The sequence below is a fragment of the Rattus rattus genome, chromosome 8, assembly GCF_011064425.1.
Source record: "Rattus rattus isolate New Zealand chromosome 8, Rrattus_CSIRO_v1, whole genome shotgun sequence".
Classification (NCBI taxonomy): domain Eukaryota; kingdom Metazoa; phylum Chordata; class Mammalia; order Rodentia; family Muridae; genus Rattus; species Rattus rattus.
The window spans coordinates 49,615,516-49,638,740 of NC_046161.1; the positions used below are offsets into that span (position 1 = coordinate 49,615,516).

General features: G+C 42.9%; 1 protein-coding gene across 2 annotated transcripts in view; it reads right to left on the reverse strand.

Annotated features, from left to right (window-relative positions):
• Positions 1-3,500: 3,500 nt before the first annotated feature.
• The window catches only part of Scaper (S-phase cyclin A associated protein in the ER), a 265,244-nt gene continuing 245,519 nt past the window's right edge, over positions 3,501-23,225 (reverse strand). The window contains exons 20-22 of one of the 2 annotated variants that reach the window (XM_032911332.1): positions 9,686-9,877; positions 7,209-7,260; positions 3,501-4,560 (exon numbers count right to left, since the gene is read on the reverse strand). In XM_032911332.1, the coding sequence (XP_032767223.1) occupies positions 4,457-4,560; positions 7,209-7,260; positions 9,686-9,877 (348 nt within the window). In that variant the 3' untranslated portion in view covers positions 3,501-4,456. Of the gene's footprint in view, positions 4,561-7,179; positions 7,261-9,685; positions 9,878-23,225 lie in introns of those variants that run through there. The other variant, XM_032911331.1, reaches the window with a different exon arrangement.

Below are 23,225 nucleotides of genomic sequence, written 5' to 3' on the forward strand. Positions count from 1 at the left end.
CGTGTTGTCCCTAGAGTGGATGCGCGACGTGATCAATCTCGCTGCATTTATTAATTCCCCCGTCTAGACAGAGGAGAAGGCCGGGGCGGCTCCTTATCTACGTTTGGCATCACCTGCAAGCGATACACTGAAGGAGCCACAACAAGCCCCCGCTAGGACCGCGGCTGCAGGAGAAAATAAGTCCACCCAGAACCAGTCTGGCGTGTCCTTGGTTTATTTTCTTTCCAGGCCCGAAATGGAGGGGGCGGGGGATGGCCCCTGGATATGTCGTGCCCAGGTCACTTGGTGTGACATTTCAAACCCCTGCGACTTGTTTTCTTGAAAACTGGCTTTAGTGATCGCAGGAAATAACCAAGAGATACTGAATCTGCAGCAGGCCCCCGGGCAAGCAGAAAAAAAAAAAAGATCCCGGCAGGCTCAGGTTTTACCCTCTACAAATATTTAACCCTTTGGCAGTCTGGGACAGTTCTTCCCTAAAGCTGGTTCAGAAAGCTGCCAGCTTCCAGTCAAACCACCATCCTGCAACAATCTGACATTTCTACATTCTTGTCTGCACAGTTAAATGGCCATCAGGTTGTCCCTCTGTGTACAGGTTTTGTTTTCTTTTCTTTTCTTTTCTTTTCTTTTTTTCGGAGCTGGGGACCGACCCCAGGGCCTTGTGCTTGCTAGTTGTTTTGTTTTTTTGAAAAAGTGTAGTGCCCTACTGGGTAGGGGACAGTTACCATTTCTAGCATATAGGTAGGGACTAATAAATGTGCAGTCTGGGATAGAGGAGTAGAAACTTTCTGTTAGAAGCAGTTGCTTGGGCCGTCCAGCAGTTTCACACACATGCACCCCACAACCCCAGTTAAGGATGGAACGGTTCCTGGCAATTAAAAAAAAATAACAGGTGGGAAAATGGAATCATATTTATAGTTTACTTCCTGAAAGTCAAAGCGATGCAAGCACTTTAAAAAAATCGAACTTTCTTCTTCTTGGGGATTTAGGAAATGGTCTGCAAATTTACATATATATACACACATATTCTGTATATCTATATTATATACATACACAGAGTTAATTAGGGCCAGGTTTACCTTGAAAGGCTTGTTCTTTGGGCGTCATTCTCTTATTAGACCATTCCTTTCCAAGCAGAAATACAGATTTCTGTTTTGCATCTGGTTGGCTATTGGATGGGGAAACGAAACTATAATAAATCTTACTTTTGGAAACTTGCCTATCAGAATACTGTTTTTTTACTTTTTATTAAAAAGGAATGGGCCCTTAAGGAATTTCAGTATTAGCGATAAATTTTCACTTTGGACAGGGTGCAGTATTTTACAAATATCTACCCACCTAGTTACCATAATCTTTCCCCTCATCATTTATAGCTTAAGCCAACCAACAATCCATTTCCACTGGACACTTTTGTGTGCCTTTTATTACTTTGGGGGAATTGCCCAGGTAAAGTGGTTGTGGTGCAGAGAGAGAGGTGTGAGTGATCACAAGTTTTTTCTCCCACTACCCACCCAGAGGAGTGTGTGGCACTCTCAAGTTCCCAGGAGGGAAGGATTGTAATGTCCTTGGCAAGGTGTCAGATCTACAGTTAGTTACATTAATAAATATCAATTTCACTGGTGCCCAGGCCGTCTTTAAACATCTTCTGTAATGAAGCAGAGATCTTCTAGTAAATTAAATCACCGGTGACAATCACAACTTTTATATTTTGCGCTAATGTTGAGCTGGAGTCATCCAGATCTGGAGGAAAATCTTAGTTCAAGGAAAGGGACTATGGATGGAAAAATGGAATTATTTAGCATGATTCACTTCAGAGTATGATTTCCTCAGAAGATGTAACTAATTATTTGCTTAGCTCTGTTGAATTGAGGCAGGAAAAGGATCCCAGAATCAGACAAATTTTTGGCCACACAATTTGGTACACATTGTAAGGCTGCATAATTCTGGGAAATTCAGAGTCCTTGTGGCAGTATTCCCATAGAATTTTAATATTGGATGAGTGAGTGCCGGACAGAAACCACCAGCCTTTCAGTTTTGAATACGGAGTAGGTTAAAGCTCAGAGCTGGGGAGACCAGGTTTAAATGAGCCATTGTTCTAAAACTGCCCTCCCCAAATGCCAGACTCTGCCACTTTTGCCTAGGGGTGGGCTTTACACTGCCCAGCAGTTAGCTGTGAGGGGGAGGAGAGAGAGAGAGAGAGAGAGAGAGAGAGAGAGAGAGAGAGAGAGAGAGAGAGAGAGAGAATGAATTAGCCCCTTTGGAGGGAGAAAACAATGGACGAGTAAGTTTGTGCAGAGAAATAAGTTCCCAATGGAGCTGCGATAAAAGCAGGAAATTCGGAGTTTATTAAGCTGATGCATGGGCAGATTAGAGGCTTTTAACTGTGGGTCTGATTGATGTAAAAGTAAACTTTCTTTAAAATGCTGAGATTCCGTGCTATAATGAGGATTGTGTGACCAATTACAGGCTAGCACCTTGTTGATGAAGACTGCGCATGGAGAATACAGCTAAATAGAGCTAGGTTGAGAATAGTGATGGGAGCCAGAAAGGGCACAAGGAAGTAAGTACTCCGCTCAGATCCAGATGTGGGGGGCTGGGCCTTTGTGCCTTTTGCAGCAACCCCCAGCCAGGAAGCAATGCTTGGTCGATCCAGCCTTTGGTCAAGAAGGTCAGCACCTAGAGGGAGAGTGGGTTATCAGTTGGGCTCAGGGGTGGGCAAAAGTTTGCCTGTTGGGAAGTTGGATGTGTACATCAAGTGTGGGGCAGAGAGGGGAAAGATTGGGAACCTAGAGGACAATGTCGTCTCTGATATCCCCCAGAGAGGGTCAGGAGCCAAGGAAAGATGCTGGTGTTTTTCACAGCTGCAAGGGACTGACGAACAGAGGTTAAGGTTAGAGCCAGGTCTTGACTTAGATGCTGAGCTCCCGATTCAAGGTCACAACGCAGCGACTGTCAGAGTCTGGCGGGGTTTGGGGGTGGGGCAGTTGCACCTGAGGACCCTGTAAGAAGCAGCAGTTCTGACGTGCCCTTGGGCTTTTAGAGTAACTGGCTCGGAAGAGTTTAGGGGTAATTTTGTTACCCTGGGTACAAAATGTTGTGCAAATGTTGCTGCTCCTAGGAGTCCAAGCAGCTTTCCCACGTCGGGTTCGAATTCTCAGTTGGTGGTGCGCCACTGCCCCAGGTGGAAGCCGCGGGCACTGCTGACTGTGGCGGGCACGTCCCACAGAAGGGCAGTCCGACATGTTTAATTGCGAATTCTGGGAGGTTAATCACGGTTGTCTCTATTATTTATGGTCTTTTGGCAAATTTCCGAGCAGATAAGAGATATATATTCCATCGTGAATAGCCTCGCAGGAAACATTATAAATATTTGATGTTCCCCCACCACCCTGCGAGGGCCGCCCTCTACCAGCCCCCTTCATACCTGCAATTTTAGTTGTCCCTCTCTCCTTCCCTCCCCAGAGATGGGGTGTGTAGGGTCCAAGCAGGAGCACCCACAGTGCTTGGCATGGCTTACATCAGACCTCTTTATTTTCTTTCGATTTGTAAAACAGTAAAATACATTGAACATAAAAAAACTGTAGCGCCATGAGGTTCAAAAAGGAAGTGTGGGGAATGTTAGGTAAGTTTGCTTTTCTGTAAGAAAGGCAAAACTGTGTTGTTCAGTTTCCTGTCACAATCTTCAGGTTTTGGAGTCAATTTTCCACAGCTAGATCTTTGCTGGTAACTGCAACCAATGTCACTCAGGCTCCACACTGGGTGGGTTAAGAGGGCCCCCTGCGGCACAGCATGGCACTACTGCGTGCACATGATAGCTTGTATTCAGAGACATGGCCACCCTCATTGTTTCTTTTACTCCATGTTGTTTCAAGTAAATTATTTAAGAAAATACTTGATGCCCCCTCTTTTTTTTTTTTTAAATAATTTTAGGGCTAAATTTAACTCAGAAACACAATAGTTCACAGTGCTATCTGCCAATGAAGTTCCCAACCCGTGGTTAGGTGCTGTAATTTCAAACAGTCCCAAGGCTTACTGAAAATATTACCTACACAGGTCTCAACTCCAAGTTTTAGAAGAAAAACTTAGTGCAGGGCTTATAAAGTCTTAACACTTTCTCAAATTCGTACTGCTTTAATGTGAAAAGTCAACACTGAAAACTGTGTTACTTCATTACAAGAATGATATTTGTATAATCTTACTCATATTACAATTGCAACTTACACAGCATGGAAGTAGACAAACGCCAAAATAAGTGCATAAATGAGACGGACCAATCTGCAAAGTCAGGAGGACAGCCCGGTCTGTAGTCTCTATAAACACTGCCAAGAGGAGCACATCTACAGCGGAGGGAAGAGGATGGACAGACCACACGTTCCCAAAGGAACACGGAAAGCACTAGCAAAGGTACTCAAATACAAAATTAACTAAAAAAAAAAAAACAAAAACAAAAAACAAACATTTATTTTTTTTCTTTTTTCAAGAAAAATTGCCTGGCTTCTTCCCAGGCCTGCTGAGGAAATCTGTTAGCCAGCTCCAGGTAGTCCCCGGGGTTTCCGCATTTTCCTGAGGGAGATAGAAAAGAGATAAAAAGTAAACTCTGAAGGCTTAGATATTAAACTTATGTTGATATTAGAAGGCGAATGAACCATACATTCCAAGTAAAGCGCTCTAGTGTGTTATAAACTATAAACATGTATTTTAGCCACAATTCAGTCTGTGCTTCTAGCATATTCAGACTTTAACCCATATATAAAACCTTATGAAGTATTTATTTTGGGACTTGAGAATGAGCAAACAGGTACAGTGAACATAACAGAGTGACAGCCATGTATGGTCTTGTATGGGCACATTTTTGTGAATGGTGACTTTTTTTTATTATTTTTGGTGCTGAAGACTGAACTTAGCACTCTGTACACAAGGACCAGCTCCTCCACTGAGTCACAACTGGGCCTAAATGGTAACTTCTTTTTCCCAAAATAATCTACTTAATTTAAAACATAGACTTAGCATAACTTTGAAACTGTTCAAATCTGGTATTCAGTATTATCTAGAGAGCAGAGGTGACCTTTAACAGTCCCCCCCCCCAAAAAAAAAAAACCTTGGTGTAATCATGGGGTAGTGGATATGAACGCTGAAATTCTTCTTAGTGGTGAGAACCTGGGAGCCCACAGCTCCTTTTAAATCTAAGAGGTTACCTGGATAACAACCTAAAAATGACAGACGCATTTTATTAAGGCCTTAAGCTAAGTAAAAAGGGAACCCATATAAAAGCTGTAAGCTGGGTACTTGGTAAGAAGTCATCTTACAAAAAATAGATTATTAATTTTTCTGAGTCAGGTTTCATTGTGTAGCCCTGGCTGGCTTGTAACTTGTGCCTGTGCCTATATCATACTGGGATATGTGCATATACATATATATGTACACACACACATACACACACACACACACACACACACAATTAGAGGCACTGGATCTCCTAGAACTGGGGTTACAAGGGGTTGTGAGCTGCCTGACATGGGTGCTGAGAACTGAACTCTGGTCCTCAGTGAGGGCAGCAGGTGAGCTTAGCTGCTGAGCCGTGTCCAGCTCTCCCACCGTTTTTTCGTTCACTGAGTGAGTCTGCTATGAACTGTTACTGACGGTGCTGGAAGCAAAGCAGAGAGCTGTCCAATGGCTGTCTCGTGTGTGAGGCCTGTCGTAGACACAAGGACAGCAAAGAAAGTGCCTGCCCACCCCCACCCCATCCCTGAGAAGAAAGGTTGAGACTTCCTTTGGCTCTGCTCAACCAGGCAAAGGGAGGCAGCCTCAGCTTCGGACTTGGCTTTCCAGACACTTTTAAATGGTGACTCATCTTTTTTAAGGCAGAAGAAAAAGAAAAACATCTACACAGTTATACTGGCAAAAAATATTGTTGCTTAATTAAAATTAAATACATTAGAATATTTGCAAAAGTATTTTCATATGCTTAAAAATTAAATGTGTTTTGTAAGAAATAGTAACAAACGGTACTGATTTCCCTCACATGTTCTAATAGCTTAAAAAAAAAAAAAGAAAAGAAAAGAAAGAAGAAACAGGCTGTAACTGAGTGAGGGCAGACCTGAACTTGCAGAGTTCGGGAAACAATGGCACTGGCTTGAATTTCTGAGAAGTTGCATATCTTTCTGTTTACTTTTCTGAGTACCTGAGTCAATAAAGCCTCCCATTTTTTTTCATGATACTGTAACAGTTTTGTTGTTTTTCCTTCTATGTACTTTGCAACACCTGCCTACTGTAGATTTTTTTTTTTAATGACAGCCGAATTGTCTCCAAGTAAAGGCTTCTTGATAGGTGCTGTAAAGAACCTATAGGAGTGGGCCTAAGAACAATGAATGTTATATATTTCATCTCATGAGATAGGCTCTTATGTAGCCCAGGTTGGCCTCAAACACAGTCTATGGCTAAGGGTGACTTTGAAAGGGTTCTGTGTCTACCTCCCTGTGCTGGGATACAGACGTATGCTACTATGTCCAGTTCTGAAGAACATTTATCACTATCAAACTGATGAGGGCTTAGGAAAATCTAGAGTGGGGCTCATTAATCAGACATTCTGCCACAGCAGCCAGAGAGCAAACTGTACTTCAGTTACAGCCTCGGTAGTAGGCTATTTTAAGGTATTTAAGATGGTAAAAATGAAGCTTAAAATTCTACATCTCTGTCTCTGACCAGGAGAACAACTCAGCAGAACAAAAAGAGAACAAATGCCTGAGACTCTTTACTTCCAGAACTCTGCTAATGGGATGTTAATGTTTCTCAATGTAAAGTTTATTTTCAATTAAAATAGGTCAAGTGCTTGAATTTAGGGGTGTAGCTATTGTCATGGCACTTTATTTCAACATGGACAGAGAACCCATGTTAGGGACTGAAGCACTTATAGTGATCTGGTGGCCAATGGTAATGTTATATGACTGGTTTCCTTCTGGCTAGTAATTAGCAGTTAATAGATCTTATATATACTAGGTAAGGACAAAGGCGGTTTCTGGTTTTCTTTATTTCTGTGAATCTTCTCTGTAGATTCACATGATATAGTTGATTTCATTATTCTCCAAGTATTTGGTGTCTGAACCTCACATACTTGAGGTGACACAGGAATTCTCTAATTGTTCTGGAAAAAGGAATGCAAGCCCATTCAGGTAGCTGACACATATGTGGGATTTAGTCTTAGCGGGACTCACCTTTGGGATTCGAAGACTGGTTATCCACATGACCCGGAGTCTGTGCAAAGTCCTGTGTGAGAAGAGAGACGTGGAGTTGAGACTACCGTTCTGATCAGAACTGCACAAAGTCCCTCTAATCCTGTGTCACAGGAGCTCAGAACAGCAGAAGAGAATGAGTGCGGCCAGACTCTCGAAAGCTGAAACTAAGTCTTCATGAGCACTGCCAAGGGCCAGAGCACTGTCTACAACCATAACTGTATACTGAACCCTGAAACCTCAGCCAAATGTACTATTTTAAGGCAAGAAGAGATTTTGATAAAGGTTTTTGGGATGTGTGTAGGAGACTATGATTTTATCACTCTAACCCAGGCTGCACTCCAGTGAGTGACCCTGCCCTATTCAGACTCTTGAGTGCTTGTATTATAGGTGTTGCCACTGTTCCTGGCAAGAGCTTTAACTACGAATGTGAGAGACTGTGTAATCCAGAACGTCCAGGACTGTTCCACAGAGAAAGAAACCCTGTCTCAAACGCTAAACAAAAACAAGTGTTGTGCTCACTTCACTTTCAGATGGAAATAGAAAAAAATGTAGACTACAAATCTTCAGAAACCAACGACAGGGGTTGGGGATTTAGCTCAGTGGTAGAGTGCTTGCAAGGCCCTGGGTTCGGTCCCCAGCTCCGAAAAAAAGAAAAACAAAAAAACAAAAACGACAGGCCATAATCTCACTTTAACATTAGTGATTATTAATAATCTATATATGGAACCATGACAAATTTATAAGTTAAAATTCAAACTAATTTTCTTGAACACAATTAAAAATGATCCTACTTTACTAGTCTACCCTAAATTAAAAATAATGCTACCCCAAATTAAAAACAAAGTTATTTCTGTACCACTTAGCAAAACTGTATTAAAAATGGTTTACTTGGAATAGTTGTGATATTACTCCCAAATGGTATGTGTATGTATGTAAGTATACATATATAGTACACATATACATATATGTGTGTGTGTGTGTATATAAACTTGTGTTCATACTTGTGTTTGAGACAGTCTCACTACACACTTTAGGATGGTTTCACACTGTCATCTTCCTGCTTCAACCTCCCGAGTGCTTATATTTTTAAAGTATTTTTTAAGAAACTAATGTGGCATACATGGAAACTTGTCTCCATCGAGGCCTCTCCATTTAAGCTCTAAAAAGCTTCCCTTCCCCCCTATGTCCCTCCCTCCCAGACCGTGGCTTTTCTCTACATTTAGTACATTTAGTAACATTTAGTTACAGCATTCAGCTCCTAACTAACTGTTCTGCTACATGGTCTTTTGTTGTTTCATGAATGGTTTTGAAGGTGGGTTTTGTCTGTCTTGTTCACTGATACAACCCCAGGGTCTAGGGAAGAGCCCAACACAGTGAGTGATCTGAACAGAAAAGACCACGGTCTGAAAATGCCTAACGTGCACTTTTACTCAATGACCTAGCGAGTATCTCTAAGATCAGATGAAGAGTCCTGTGCTGAAGTGATGGTTTTTTTTACAGTGGTAAGAGTTTAAGATTTTAATTTAATCATGAACCAGTCTGAAATCATGCTTGCAGATCCGAATACATAACTTGAATGCGTTTTCAGAAAATAGGACCCAGACTCAAAACGGAAAAATATTTCTAAACCTCACTGACCTCGAGAGCAGTGCTCATTAACTGATCGCTCACAGAAAGACGAGGAGTACTGACGGCCATAAAGAAGGCCCTGACGTCCTGACTCTCCTCTGTGGCTCCCAGGCAGCTGCATATACTCACACTCTGACAGAGATATCGGAGCACCGGCCAGCACAGGGACAGCACACACAACACTGCTTCCTGTTTCACTATTAGGAGGACAGGAAGTATGTGCAGCAGGGAGCAATTTTAAGAGTGGAACATTTGGGGAAAAAAGAGACATTTCATAAAATAATCCACAAAGATTGAAAAACCCTCGTTTGGAACTGTCATCTTGTCACCGCTCTGCCAGCTCAGTGAACTAACGTGTACCCTGCGTCAGTGCTTGCCACGCCACTGACTCTGACTTCAATCCCACAGAATTTCGTTGGATCAAATACAAGGTTGTACTGCTGCACCAAGCACATCATTATTTATTTTTAAAATGTTCAAATAAATTCGAAGTTTTATCTTTCTTCAGCGACTATCCTTTGTAGCAAGACTGAAAAGCAGACACACGTGCCAGTTGAAGCCTTAAAGGAGCCTGGTGTCCTGTTAAACACTTTTAACTGGGTATAAGTTTTCATTATATCAATGGCAAACAAGCTCGTGCTTGAAATCCTCCGGGCAGAAGCATTTGACACTCCACCCTGCTTCTAGTAATGTGACTTCGGGCTTTAGAAATTACGTTCTGAGCACAGACACAGGTGGAGGGCGAGAGTGAAGCTGCCTCATATTTACTTCTCAGTCTCCTGAGTTTCCCATAAAACAGGAGAAACAAGGCATTAGGTTGAAGGTACCTGAATGAATGTGGCCAGTAAAACACAGCTCATCTCTTGCTCCAGAATGAGCTTGTTCTGATGGTTGTTGTGACACGCAGCGATAAGTGAAGGGAACAGCACTTTGATGAGCCTCGGGTCACTGAAATACTGGAAAGGCAGCTGGCAGAGCTTCTGCAGCACCGTGGGGTGGCGGCCGGACTGTACAATTACCTGCAACAGAGAAGGAGATGGTCAACTGCCAAAACCCTGGCCTGACCCTTAGTCAGCTGCTGTTGGTCTGCACCAGGGACCGAGTGAAGGAGGTAAAGGTAGATAAAGGCACTTGGTTCCTTACCAGAGCTCAATGTCAGTGACAGCTGCAAAGAGCCAAACTTTTAGAAACCTCATTTCTCAACTTAAAAAAAAAAAGATTCTGAAGGTTTTATGGTCATTTAACAATCATAATCCACGGTGAAGGGCACGACTTCCACGGAGAGAGCCATCCATCACCTAGGCAACAAATTTAGGACACACACTTTTAACTGAGCACCCTCATGTCCTCATAGCAGTCTCCTGCTCCTAACAAAGTAAGATAGTGTCTGCAGGAGCCCTGCTCACTGCAGTCTCTGCGCACTGTGTACACTGCATGCAGCTAGATGGGTTCCTTATGTAGACAAGTCCTAGGAAGAAAAGGGGGCTGGCTGTAGGGAATGGAATGGTTTTAGCTAGTACAGGCTCTAAAAGACCCTTCCTCCAATCCCTACTCCTTATCTTGGTTCCCATCAGTGCCATTGAGTCTAAAAGGAGAACTGTTTAGATAATGAGACTGTTGTCTGGGTTTACAACTGTGTACACTTTAATAGGGCAATGCAATTAGTGGGCTGGCAGGGAAGCTCTCCTAATTCACTCCCTAGGCTGAAATGATAAACTAAGAAATGCCAAAATCAGATCTGTTTCAAGTAACTACGATTAGACAATTCTGATATGCAATAGCAGAGGAACTCAAAGCCCACCTCGCAGTACGGGAGGAAACCCGAGAACATTAGGGACACTGCAAAGGCTGCAGGTCAGGACTGTAAATTGTACTGGGGGCGGGGTGGGGGAGAACACAACGTTACAGGTACACACCCAGACAGGATGGCATTCAAATTGAAACCAGAAGGACAAAGTGAAACAGCAGAGGCAGGAGAAACATAAATTACTGGGATTTACAAGTTTTCAAAGTACTTTTAACAATATTTTAAGAACACATTCTCAGATGATAATGCAGTGTACTTTAAGAACAAAATCAACAAAGTAATAGTTCACATATTTTTGTTCAATAGCTAAAATGACATCAAAAGTTTTGGAGACTGTTGATAGGGACCTGTTAATACCTTTAAATCCAAAAGGAATTTTAAAGACTTGCACTGTGACAATTCTGCACATGGCTGTGCAATGCCATTTCTGACAACAGCCGAGAAAAATGTGCTTCACCATCCACCTTATTGGTAAAGCTTCCACTTAAATTTTTTATTTTAATTATTATCTACATATTTTGTAACACAGCCAAATGGTTACCACTTTAGAATTTATAACAATGCCATTATTGAAACCCTCTGGGGGGGGCAAAAATTAAGAACTAAGTTTTTTTTAAAACTTCATTGTTAAAATGCCATTATTATGACAATTCAGTAATTCAAAAAGCATTAAAAGGGGCCAGTTTGGCTGGCACAGACACAATATCAACTCAAAGACGCCAGCTCCCTGGTTCTGGTAAATTAGCGCAGAGTGTGAGAACATCCGTTGTACTCACCGTATTCAGCCTCCTAAAGCAGTGTCCCCTGCCTCAAGGAACAGCAGTGATTATCCATTACCTGCTTATAGAGTGAGTTTATAAATCTCATGGCAATGCAGTAAGCCAACCCTGATGGAGGCTACTACCTTTAGGTCTTTGGACTAGAGAAGATGCAAATGGGCAAAGGACAGTTTGGTTACCTCGTATTAAAGAGCTGTAGCCATAAGATCGCCTACTGCAGGACCCAGCCTAGTTATTTGTAAGGAATCTGTAAGGGCCGGTGTGGTCAGTGGGACACTTCAGATGCTGTGGGAAGGTAGGGTTGGGAGGTCCAGAAAGTGCATCGAGACCTGGTGGGCCAATTCAGGTGGGTTTGTGGAGCAGAGTGTGATGTAGTGAGCGTGAACAGTCAGCTAGATTGGGTAAGTGCTTCCCTTAGGGTCAGGGGAGCAAGCCTGGGGAATATGAACATCCTGACTTTGATGCTCAGGGCATCAAGCACTAGGAGAGTTGCCCATGGGGCTTGTGAAAGAATGCCAGGCTGAAGGCAGGCCTTAGTTTTATTTCATTTCCTCACTCATTTCCAGGGTTTAGGAGATCAAATACCATTCTGGACTGCTTTCCAAAATTTCCAAAAGCAGTAGGAAGTTAGCAGAATCATCATGGAACACAAGGGTCTTCCTGGCTGTGCATAGTTAATCAACTCACACTTATAGTACAGAGTTTCTGGAGTTTGTCTACCTTCTTGATGGAGTTGTAATGACATCACTGTAAGGACTGTCATCTTGCCACCCAAGTCCTAAGGTGAGTACTGGTCAGGATACCTTCCCACCTTTCAGGATGTACTGGTTAACTGGAATCCCAGCGTTTCCTTCCAGAGCACTGCAGCAGTAAGATGGGCGTGCCCTGGCTGGGTGATTCTAAGGTGGCTAAAGTCTTCAGCTAGAGATACCAAGGCAGGAACAAGTATAACCTAGTGATAATGAAAGGCTCCTTCAAACATATTGTCCATGTTCAGATGCTGAGCTGGGCTCCAGTATTACCAAGAGGAGTCTGGCCATGTGACTAATGGAAAAGGTGTTGGTCATCAAGCCTGACAACCTGGGTATGACCCCAGGAACCCAGATGGGAAGGAGACATGGTGGAAAGAAAGAATCGACTTTTGTAAGTTGTCCTGGGACTGTCATATAAGTACTACTGACACACAAGCACTGTGTTCATATGCGCAACAGAACTGCACATACACAAATAAACACATAAATGTACAGATTAAGAGAGGTGCAAAGTGACCTTGCCTGTAGGTACAGTTATGAGACAGGTGTTTGCCAGGCATGATGATGCACACTTTAACCCCAGCATTGAGGAGGCAGAGACAGGTGGGGCTCTGTGTGTTCAAGGACAGCCTGATCTACATAGTGAATTCCAGGACAGCCAAGATTACATAGAGAGAGGTTGTCTCAAAAAAAAAAAAAAAAAAAAAAAGGTGCTAATCAAAGAACTGGAGATCTGAGGGATCTGCCTTTATTCACTAATCAGCTGAGTAGCCTTTGGCAAACTGTTCAATTGCTTTGGACAGTATTTTTAAAAGTATTTTTTGAAATCTCTCTTTCACATACAAATCAAATAGATCAGGTTTACAAAGTAAATCAACAACAGTATTATGATATACCCCGATAAAGAAAGAAAAAATGGCCAAGAATACTGGATTTTTAAACATATTCTTTCTCATTGAAAGGTTTCTATAGTTTAAATTTGAGGGAAACAATAGGAAACCATTTGACTGGATGAGAAAGGCTCTGCAGCCACCCTTCCATTCTGCTCCGGGAGGCTGTGGCAGCACAGCTCCTCTGGTCTCTTAGGGAGAAGTCAGGGCATAATTCTGTCCCTGTTGCCCTATTGACCATAGGGTTTTCTTTAGTGTCCTTGATGAGGGAATCACAGGTGGCAGAGAAGAGTCCCGTGGTGACTAACTAGTAATGGACATTAGTAGTAATGACTCTGCAAGCTGTAGCTTTAGAAAAAGGAAAGAGAATTCTGGAAATGGGGGGGGGGACGACCAGGAGGATTTGGGTGTCAGAGAAAAAGGGACTCCAGGTAAGAGGATGGGTGGTGGTGTCCAGGATACACAAATGAACTTGGTAGTTCTTTAATTTGCTTTGGATCCTGGCCACCCACTAGGCTTCTGGCGCCAACCAGAGAGTGCTAACTTGAGCCTTCATTTGTGTTCCATGCCAAGTATATACTAATGCCATAGGGACAAAAGAGAACCAGGAGTCCTCCTCACACACAGTGAAGGTGCAGTATGTTGGGCAAGATTGACATTAGTTTTGTGGGAGATGAGGTATTTATACACACAAGGAATCTGGTAAGGATGCTGTACTGTGTGAGGAGAGTGTTCCTTCTACATTCTCTTGAAGCCACATTGACATGGTGAATTGTATGTGGAAGACAGGATCAGATGCAGGCACTTGGAAACTGTAGATGAAGGAATTTTTGGTGGAGGGAAGAAACTCACAGATTTAATATGAGTTTGTCTTAGCTGACCAAAGCAAAACACTATAGCTTAGAGGGACATAAGTGACACACATTTATTTCCTACCATTCAGGAGGCTAGAAGTCTGAGGTCAGGTTATCAGCATGGTCAGGCTTTCCTGAGGATCTTCTTTCTGGCTGCCTAGCTGTGTGTGTTTCCTTGGCCTAGTGCATCTGGACAGAGTGATACTTCTATTATTCTTGTGATAAACCCACGGATCCAATGTCCTCAGAATGATGTCCCATTAAAAGACTGCCATAGCTCTCCGGGTGCTACAGAGGTAAGCGGCTTTCCCTGGGCTGGGTTATAGGCTCTGTGTCTCAGAGTGCATGTTGGCATCACACAGCTGTGGGCTCTAGGTCTGGCTCTGTCACGATCATTATAACCACTCAGCTGATTTAAGTTCAGAGTCTTTTTCATAAAAGAGGTGGACAGAAGCTTTCAAGGTTTAATTGCAGACCTAATGTGTCCATGCCCTCAAAGCATAGGCAGTATTAGTTAGGACTACTGGTTATCTTACCAGTTTTCTGTTCTGCATTTTCTGTTGGACCAGGAACAGGGCTCACACCCAGCCTAACAACTGCTTTCCAGCATCCCTCCCCCATTTCCCTAGAGCAGAGGGTCTGGTAGAGGCAGGCTTCAATCATCAGCAGGCTTAATGTCACCTGAGAAGCCATTACTGAGGTTGCTCTCTGGCCTTGCCTGTGCAGAACAGAGCTATGCAAACAGTGTTTGGGGTACCAGCCAGGATCTTGTGGTAGTGAAATAGGAAATGCATTCTGACAGTTTTGAAAAGAAAATCCTTGCATAAGCATGGTCCAAGAAACACAGGTAAGTAGTAGAGAGCAACAGAGGCTTAGTGCGTGTTTCCTCCCTTCCACCCTCCCTCTTTTCGTGTCTGTCCGTCTGTCTACATTGAGTTTGAGGTCACTGTGTTGGACTTGTTATTATGGAAACTGTTATTGGCTTCCAATTCATATCTAGGATGAGCTTCCCTTAACATACTTGAAATCCTCAAGTACTGGAAGACATCCCAAGTAGTATAAATGACAAAAGTCAGTTCAGCCAGGTGTAGTGGTGCATACCTGTGAGAAGTATCAAAACTTATCATATCCCTCACTCACCTTCCCAGCAGCAAACAGCAAAGTGATTGGATTTTGTGATACTCTGAGCTACATTGTCTAGAAGGACACCAGAACTGAGTGAGATCTCAAGGCCCTGAGACCAACTAGGGAATTCTGGTTTGCCTACAGGGAGAGATACGGAAAACGACTTTTATGGACTAGGTAACATTTGTGTCTTATGAGGGAGGAAAGAGGTCAAGATCATCTAGGGTATTTCCAGAACCTTAGCAACCTCCAGCTAGGCTGAGACCGTACTCAGGAGCCTAGCCTCTCTGTCTACAGCATCTGAAGTCAGCTCCAAGGTGGCAGACAGGGACCACTGCTGTCATAAAGAGGGATTCAAGCTCCAGGAAGTTCAAGAGATGTAGTCTAAGTCCCCAGCCAGTCTGGGCTGGAACTGAGCCTGGAAAACTCTCTAAACTCCAAATGTTGGCTCGTTCTATCCTTCAGGCCCATCCAGAACCACCTCTTTCACAAGGCTGCCCATTCCTGGGTAGAAAAGCTCGTTAGCAGTTCTGAGCTTATCCCCCTGACTGGTCATTAGCCAGCAGTGTCTTTAGTGACAATGTCAGCCCAGATATAGATGAGCATGACCCATGGCCATTCTAAACAGATGAAACCAACCAACATACACAGATCAAACTAACATGAAAGGCCTTTCTTCTAAAACACATGCTTTTCTTGGCTCAGTATCATGTGACCAGTCCTTGGTTATGTGCTGGGCTGTGCCAAGAGTTTGTTTCAAATGATCAGTTTTATTAATATGAACAAGAGAAATGGTTGGGAGTGGGGCAGGACTCCTAGAAGTGAACAGTTGGAACATGTGACTCCAAAATGAGCACTGTCTTGCTGTGGCTGAGAAATAGCCACCTGCCAGGGCAGGCCTACAAACCCTGCCGTATGTATGTATGTATGTATGTATGTATGTATGTATGTATGTATGTATGTGTACATGACATAACAATATACATATTGTTATTTTATGTGTATGGGTTTGCCTCCATGTGTGGCTGATGCTGGCAGAGGTCAAAAAAGGTGTCAAATCCCCTGTGAATGAATAGGCATTGAAGCTGGGTCCTGTGAAAGAGTAGTTCGTGTTCTCAACTGCTGAGCACCTCTCCCTGCTGTGATCTGCATTTTAAGTGTACAGCCGGAATGCCGCGGAGACTCTTGCTCCTTAGGTTTTCCATTCTGTAGCACTGTTAATTCTCCAGCATCAGCAAGCAGACTTCCTCTGTTGGAAGTCTCTGTGACAACTCCAGGGGCTTGCCTCTTAGTAAATGTTTAACAACTTTCTGGTTTTTATTCACTTTCATTAGAGATGTCCTTGTGAACTTGATGGGGACATATTTTTCCAATCCATACATCTTTAGTATATCTTTCTCCCAAGGTTGTCACCTTTTAGATTTTACTCTGATAAAAACAGTTTGTGGAGGTGTTGTTAGCCTGGGGCCAGGCAAGCAATCTACCCACAGCCCTCCTACCATAGTTTTCATGTTTTTCGGGCTGACATACTTTAGCTGAAATTCTTGATTGGTAAATTGGTGATGAATTATCTTTATAAGTGAGAATTCACACATCTGCTAGTGTGTGGTCTGCTTGGGGACCTTTCAACTTTTGAGTACAAAACTTGTGACTTAGAACAGTAACTGTCTCTTTCTAGACAATGCTCACTTCTCAAGCCTAATCTTCGGTCTTAATTTAAAAAAATGCTGTCATAGAGCATATGACACTAAAATATTAACATTTGCTATGCCTCTGCTTTGTTAAAAATCTGAATAGGAGGAGGAAGAAGAAAGAAAAGAAAAGAGGGGGGTTGGGGATTTAGCTCAGTGGTAGAGCGCTTGCCTAGTAATCGCAAGGCCCTGGGTTCGGTCCCCAGCTCCGAAAAAAAGAAAAAAGAAAAGAAAAGAGGAAGAGGAGGAAAGAGACAGAAAGTAGAAATAGGAAACAGGAAAGAATTGAAGTCTGTAGCTTTCCCATCCGTGTGACATCTATCCTATGCACTCTAAGATCTAAAGAGAGCGGAGAGTCATAGAAACATGGAAGGCAGCTCCATCTCCTCTCCCTCTGGAGAACCCCCTTTCTCCAACTGTGACACCGGGGCTGCTGCCAAAGCAAGGAAGGAAGGAATAATGCAAGCAGGCCTCTGTGCAGAGATAAGTGCATCATCAGGCATCCACAGAGCATCTGGACAGCTCAGCACTGGCTAAGACACTGATTGAGTCAGAGAACTCTATTCCTACAGAACAAACCATTTTCCTTCATGAATTCAGGGCAGTTACCCCAGGAAGTCCTGCATAATCCAGCTGAGGGTAGCAATTCACACCTCAGAAGCCAACCTAAGAGAGTAGGGTTCTAGTCTCTAGCAGTGCAGCATCAGCAAGTTTGAAAAGAGTGTTGCAGAAAAGTAGGTACAACTGACAACAGGAAGATGCAACAGGGACACAAATAAAAGAAGTAAGGATTAAAATGATTTCAAAAAATAAAAATTCAGGGTTGGGGATTTAGCTCAGTGGTAGAGCGCTTGCCTAGCAAGCGCAAGGCCCTGGGTTCGGTCCCCAGCTCCGAAAAAAAGAAAAGAAAAAAAAAAAATTCAGAAAGTTGTCGGGAACCATGTGATGTAAGAGAAAACATCTCCTTCTCTTTCCAGTTTGGCCTTGACAGCATGACTATATTATGGTAAAATATCTTATTAATTATAAGCAATTATCCTCATTTAATACTATATACCTTTAAAAATTACTTTCAAATACATGATGATCCTCACATACCTGACATTGTAGAAGGGACTAATTCCTTAAGGCAGCAAAAATAGATACTAAATCAATATGATACAAGAAGGCAGGAAATTAAAATATTTCTTTAAAAGTGACTGTAAGTAGTTAATATCAAATACCTACTATGTTTTAAGGGTAATCTTGTCACCTGAAAACTTTACTTTTTGGGGGTATAGGTAGGAATACCACATTCCCTGACCATATCAAAATGACAACAGTAAGCAGTAAACTGCAGACCTGTTGTATGCCTGCTTCTCAACTAATTGTATACATACTGGCCACAATCTACAGGGGCTAGAGTAACATCTACAGCTCCAGGGAATTCACTCACAAAACAAAAACAGTAAAACAACTAGAAACAGAACAGAAACCCATCAAATTCTGATTTATTTATTTCTACAGAGGGATTCTGAACTCCCTTCTTACTTTTGCTTTATTTGCAGAAACTTGTTGTTGTTGTTTGAACGTTTTTCTTCAAGAAGAACTATGGTAAATTCCTAAATATTTACTGTCACCTGAGCCCCAGCTCTATATCTGTAACTGATTGTAAGAGAAAATTATCAGGGTGGAAAGATGGCTCAGTGCTTAAAAGCATTGTTTGCTTTTGTTAGAGGACCCAGGTTCAATCCCCAGCACCCACATGTCAGCTCACAGCCATCTGCAACTCCAGTCCAAGGGGATCTAACATTCTTTTCTGGCTTCCATGGGCACTGCATAGACATACATGAAAGCAAAGTACTCATACGCATAAAAATAAAGGACAAACAGAGCAAGAGTGTGAAGTGACTGACTGTGTTCTTGTTCAGTAAAGCACACTACCATGAACCCCAGGTAGTAAAAGTCTCCAGACTGTTGAGGACAAGGGCTCCTCTGTGTCACTGCTACATGCCTAGTGTAGTGCTGGTAAATGTTAGATTTTTCTCCCAACTATTTGGGAAAAGAATGAGCTATAAATTAGTTTTTTATAAGTTATTTCAGGAGTTTGTAATTACCACATCAGAGCACAGGCTTTGCTCACCATAGGGTTCAAGGCCCTCAGCTAATGCTGTCTTTGAATCTGTAAAGGCAGATGATGGAACTCTTTAGCATCTTGGCACAGTGGTATAGGGATTCGTGTGTGTGTGTGTGTGTGTGTGTGTGTGTCAAAGGGGGCAGTTTTATTCACCATGCATTGAACGTTGTTCTGCCAAAGCAGCCCAGTTCTGTCCATCAGAGTGGTGGGGTAAACGGAGTAGAGAGGAATGAATGCAAACAGTTAAATCTCACTGGGGCAAATTCCTTGTGCCTCAGAACTCCCAATTTGTTTTTTTTCCTTTTCTTGTCAGAGACAAAATGTCCTCAACACAGGGGCAAAAATAGGTGTCTAGACATCTAAATTCACTAAAACAGACAGCTCGGAGAGTCTGTAAATCATTGGAACAAAGAATATTTTTCTAGCATAACAGAAACAAAGTAGTTGGTACATTCCTCTCTGCAAACCTGGGTTTGCACAATGCTGGAGAAAACAGGTAGCAGCAATGGTGGCCAGGTTCGTCAGTTACAGCTCTTGCCAGTTTGTCATATCTGGAACCAATGCTTATGATGGGAGCAATATATCAAGAAGGTCCTTGAGGTTAGCAACTTCTCCATGTTTTTAAATTGCATGTCCCAAATACACACCCCTTGCTTCTGTAATGTGATGCCCTGTGGGATAGGGTGGGAGTGGTGGCTTTATTTTAATATCCCAGGAGAAAATATGAAGATTCTGTCCACATATTAAATCATATCAAATCACAAGGTAAGTAAAGAAACCTGAAGATTCCTCAGTCTAGTCCTGCAACAATTTTCTCTCTTTCTAAACTTGCCTCTTCTACAGATATTTGTAGGATGGGGTTAACTGCAGAAATCTTACAGATTATGGAGGAGGCAGCCTATGAGCAGCAGCCTTCTTGGTGGTTCTGGATTCACTGATGTGTAGCAGCACTAGAGAATCCAGGAAGGAGGAAGAGAGAGGAGAAAAAAAGAGAGGGAGCCAGGGTCAGGAGAAACAAAACTTACAGTAGTTGTGACTTGGCCTCCCCTAGATACTGGAAACCAGGGGAGCCAAGAGACAGGGATTTTCTCAAGTAGAGAGGGGTAAGTGGCTGTCTCTATGTTCCAGTGTGAACTTCCTGAGAGAAGGAATTAATTAGCTTCCTGAGAGAAACCAGCTCTCTGCTGCAGAGGAACAGGAAAGGACCCCTGGGCAAATCTCTCACTCCTCTTCTGCAGAGGAGAATAATGGCTCTTGACTATTGGTATCAGCAGCTCCTGAATGCAGGACATCCAGTGTGGAGGTCTGACACTACCCATTCTCCAAATACTGGCGTGTGATCCGTGTCTCAGCACATCAGCCACACGCTAATAGTATCGGGCTCCTCAATCTCCTAGTCCTTGGTCACCACATAGGTCCTTCATGACCTGGGTTCTGCCTCATCTTAGGCTTAGCTCTTGTGCCCGCTCAATGCTAAGTTTCAGCCATAATGAACAACACGCAGCTCCCTGTACCTGTCAGGCTATTTTGTCCCTCAGTGCCTTTCTTACCTTCTTTCCTATTCACATTCCCATTGAGTGACCCAGTAACCTTCATTTACTTTCATATGCCAGCACAAGCATTGTTTCCATTGTGGAGTATCTCCATCACAGATCTGAGTGGTCTTTCTTTTCTCTTTGGATTTCAGAATGTCAGTAACATAAGGGCAAAGACAGTCTATTTTATTTCCTACTATCCTGTGAGTCTAAGACAGTACCTGGTCTGCGGACTCCTCAAAAACAGTGGGGACAGTAGGTATTTCTGAATCTCTTAGCACATGTTTTGAAACAGGGTGAGCATTTAGTAAAAGCTAATAAACAAGAGAAGGAATGACTGGTAAACGTCTAAAGGGTCACAAAATTCACAATGTTGGTATTTACCCAAGAATAAATCACCCTCTAGTGTTCTGTTGCATGATAAGGCCTCTTTTTAAAAAATTATTATTTCTCAAATCTTTTGTGAGGAAAAGAGCTATAGTTTAAAAGAAGCATATTCTAAATCCCTTCCAAACGCATCCTGCAGTAGAAGCTTGTGCTAGATTAGTCCCACACTTGGCCAACACTAAGCTATCAGTTCTAGGATTTGTCAGAGACTATACATAAACTCTGCTTCCAGTTTAACGGGTATCTGAGGAAGCCTGCTTATTGAGCACCGGTCACATCATGACCAATCTGAGGACTAGTTCAGATTTTCTCTGTGCCTGTGTCTCCATATCCCATTTGCTGCTGGGATGGAGTAGAACAAGGGAAGGCACTTATAGCAGCTCTGGATAGGCTGTTGGGAGAACCAGCTCAACGGCAGGCAGGAAGGAAGGCCTCTCTTCTCTGGCCACAAGGGAAGTCAGCTAGATGATCTTTGAAGGCCTCCAAGTTCCCAGACGTCATCCTGTCCTGTGTTATGACATGTACACATGGACACACCTGTGCTGACCACAACTACAGATAGTATATGTAAATATGGTAAAAGAGGGAGGGTTTAAAATATATTTTTTCTTAAAAAGAAATAACAGAAGTTATTATATGAAATATACCAATTCAACCTCAGAGCCTAGAGTGTGAAAATTAAAATATTTAAAATATAAAGAACAGACATACACATGACATAGATACAGATACACACACACACACACACACACACACACACACACACACACACACACACACACACACACGGAGAGAGATTGAGAGATTCTGCTCATTCTAATGGCAGGATGTAGGAGGATGGGGAAGAGAGATCTGTGGAAACAAAGAATTTAGTAATGCCTTAAGACACAAACACTCCAGTGACTCCCGCCAGCAGAACTGGGTAGGCTTTCCTTCCCGTAAGCTGCTGTGTGGTGTGAGAACGGCAGGGTTCACAAATGCAGAAGACAGGCTGATAGGTTTTCTGACCATAATCCAACAGCTGCCAGAAACTATGGTGCATTCCATGGAGCATTTATGGGCTCACTAGCACTAGTCTATGACAATTTTATTTAATCATAAAAATATAATAGTAGTCAAATCTTTTTGTAGTCTCAGTTTACTGCTTTCTCAAGTAAAATAAATGGTCGCTCAGATTTCTTCTGCTTTCATCTCTCTGCTCTAAGGATAGCAGGATAAGGTTCCAATTAAGGCCCATTAAATGTTCACATTGATTCATGTGACCCGTTTTCTAGTCTCTCTTCCTAACACAATCTCCGTGCACCTCCCAGCAAGTTTAGTGCTTCTTTACTTGGCTAAACACAGAGCTGTATTTGGGTGTGAGGGCTTCCTCCCCTCTGCTTCTGTTCCTACCTTCCCTGCTTTCCAGACAAGCAAACACTGACTAGTCGTCAGGCAGGTTCAGATGAACCAGCCACACCTCTTGGGGAGGCAGCCGGTTGGCTGAGCCAGACTGACAGTCCTGGGACTCCTTGGTGGCTGGGTCAGAGCAGTGTGTGAAGTAAGTCTAGAGGCCTGGTTATGAGAAGACAAGCCCGTGCTTTGGGTTCACAGAGGAACATTGGAGGCCGGAGTCACACAGCTTTCTCCATCTTCTCAGCAGATGGGAGAACATACTCTGACAGCAGAGATAACCTACTTAAGATGGTATTAAGTGTCAAAGCTGACTTGAATGGATACAGGGGCTTTTCTCATTAGGAGCAGGGAATCTGGGGGGAGGGGGGAAACAATAATAGTTCCAATGATATCACCGGTTAGCATTTGCTCTGGGCTAGGGAACGTGCTAATTGCTAAGCAACTGATTTAATTCACTGTGCATAACAATCACATGGCATGTTATTAATATGATCTACATATCACATAATAACATAAGCAATGGGAAGGTAAGTGGCTTGTCCAGGATCACAAAGCTACAGAATGGAACAGCTGGTAATATATTCAATCAATATATTCATGGCCAAAGACCAGGTTCTTTTCATCAAGCTTCAAGAGCAAACTATTAATCTCTTAAATCCTAATGTAGATCTCCGCACATCAGGTACTATGAGGTGGCAAAACTAATGAGACTGCAGTGCTCTGATGGTTTTCTGTCAACCTGAGTAGATGGAGAGCAGCTGAGGATATTAGTAAAACATTGTGTGTATGTGTGAGGGTGCTCCCACAGATGATTAACTCAGGGTCGGGAAGACTTGCCCTGAATGTGAGAAGTAGCATCCCAGAGGCTGGGTCTAGATGATGGAATAAAATGTGAATAGAAAAGCCCACCTGTGGAGAGAGGTACAATCTTTGCTTCTTGGCTGTCCAAAATAAGTATGTCTGTCTGCTCTATCTTAATTTTCCACTATGCCTCACCATAGGCCTCAAACCTTCAAACCAGCACCACTTGGGCAAA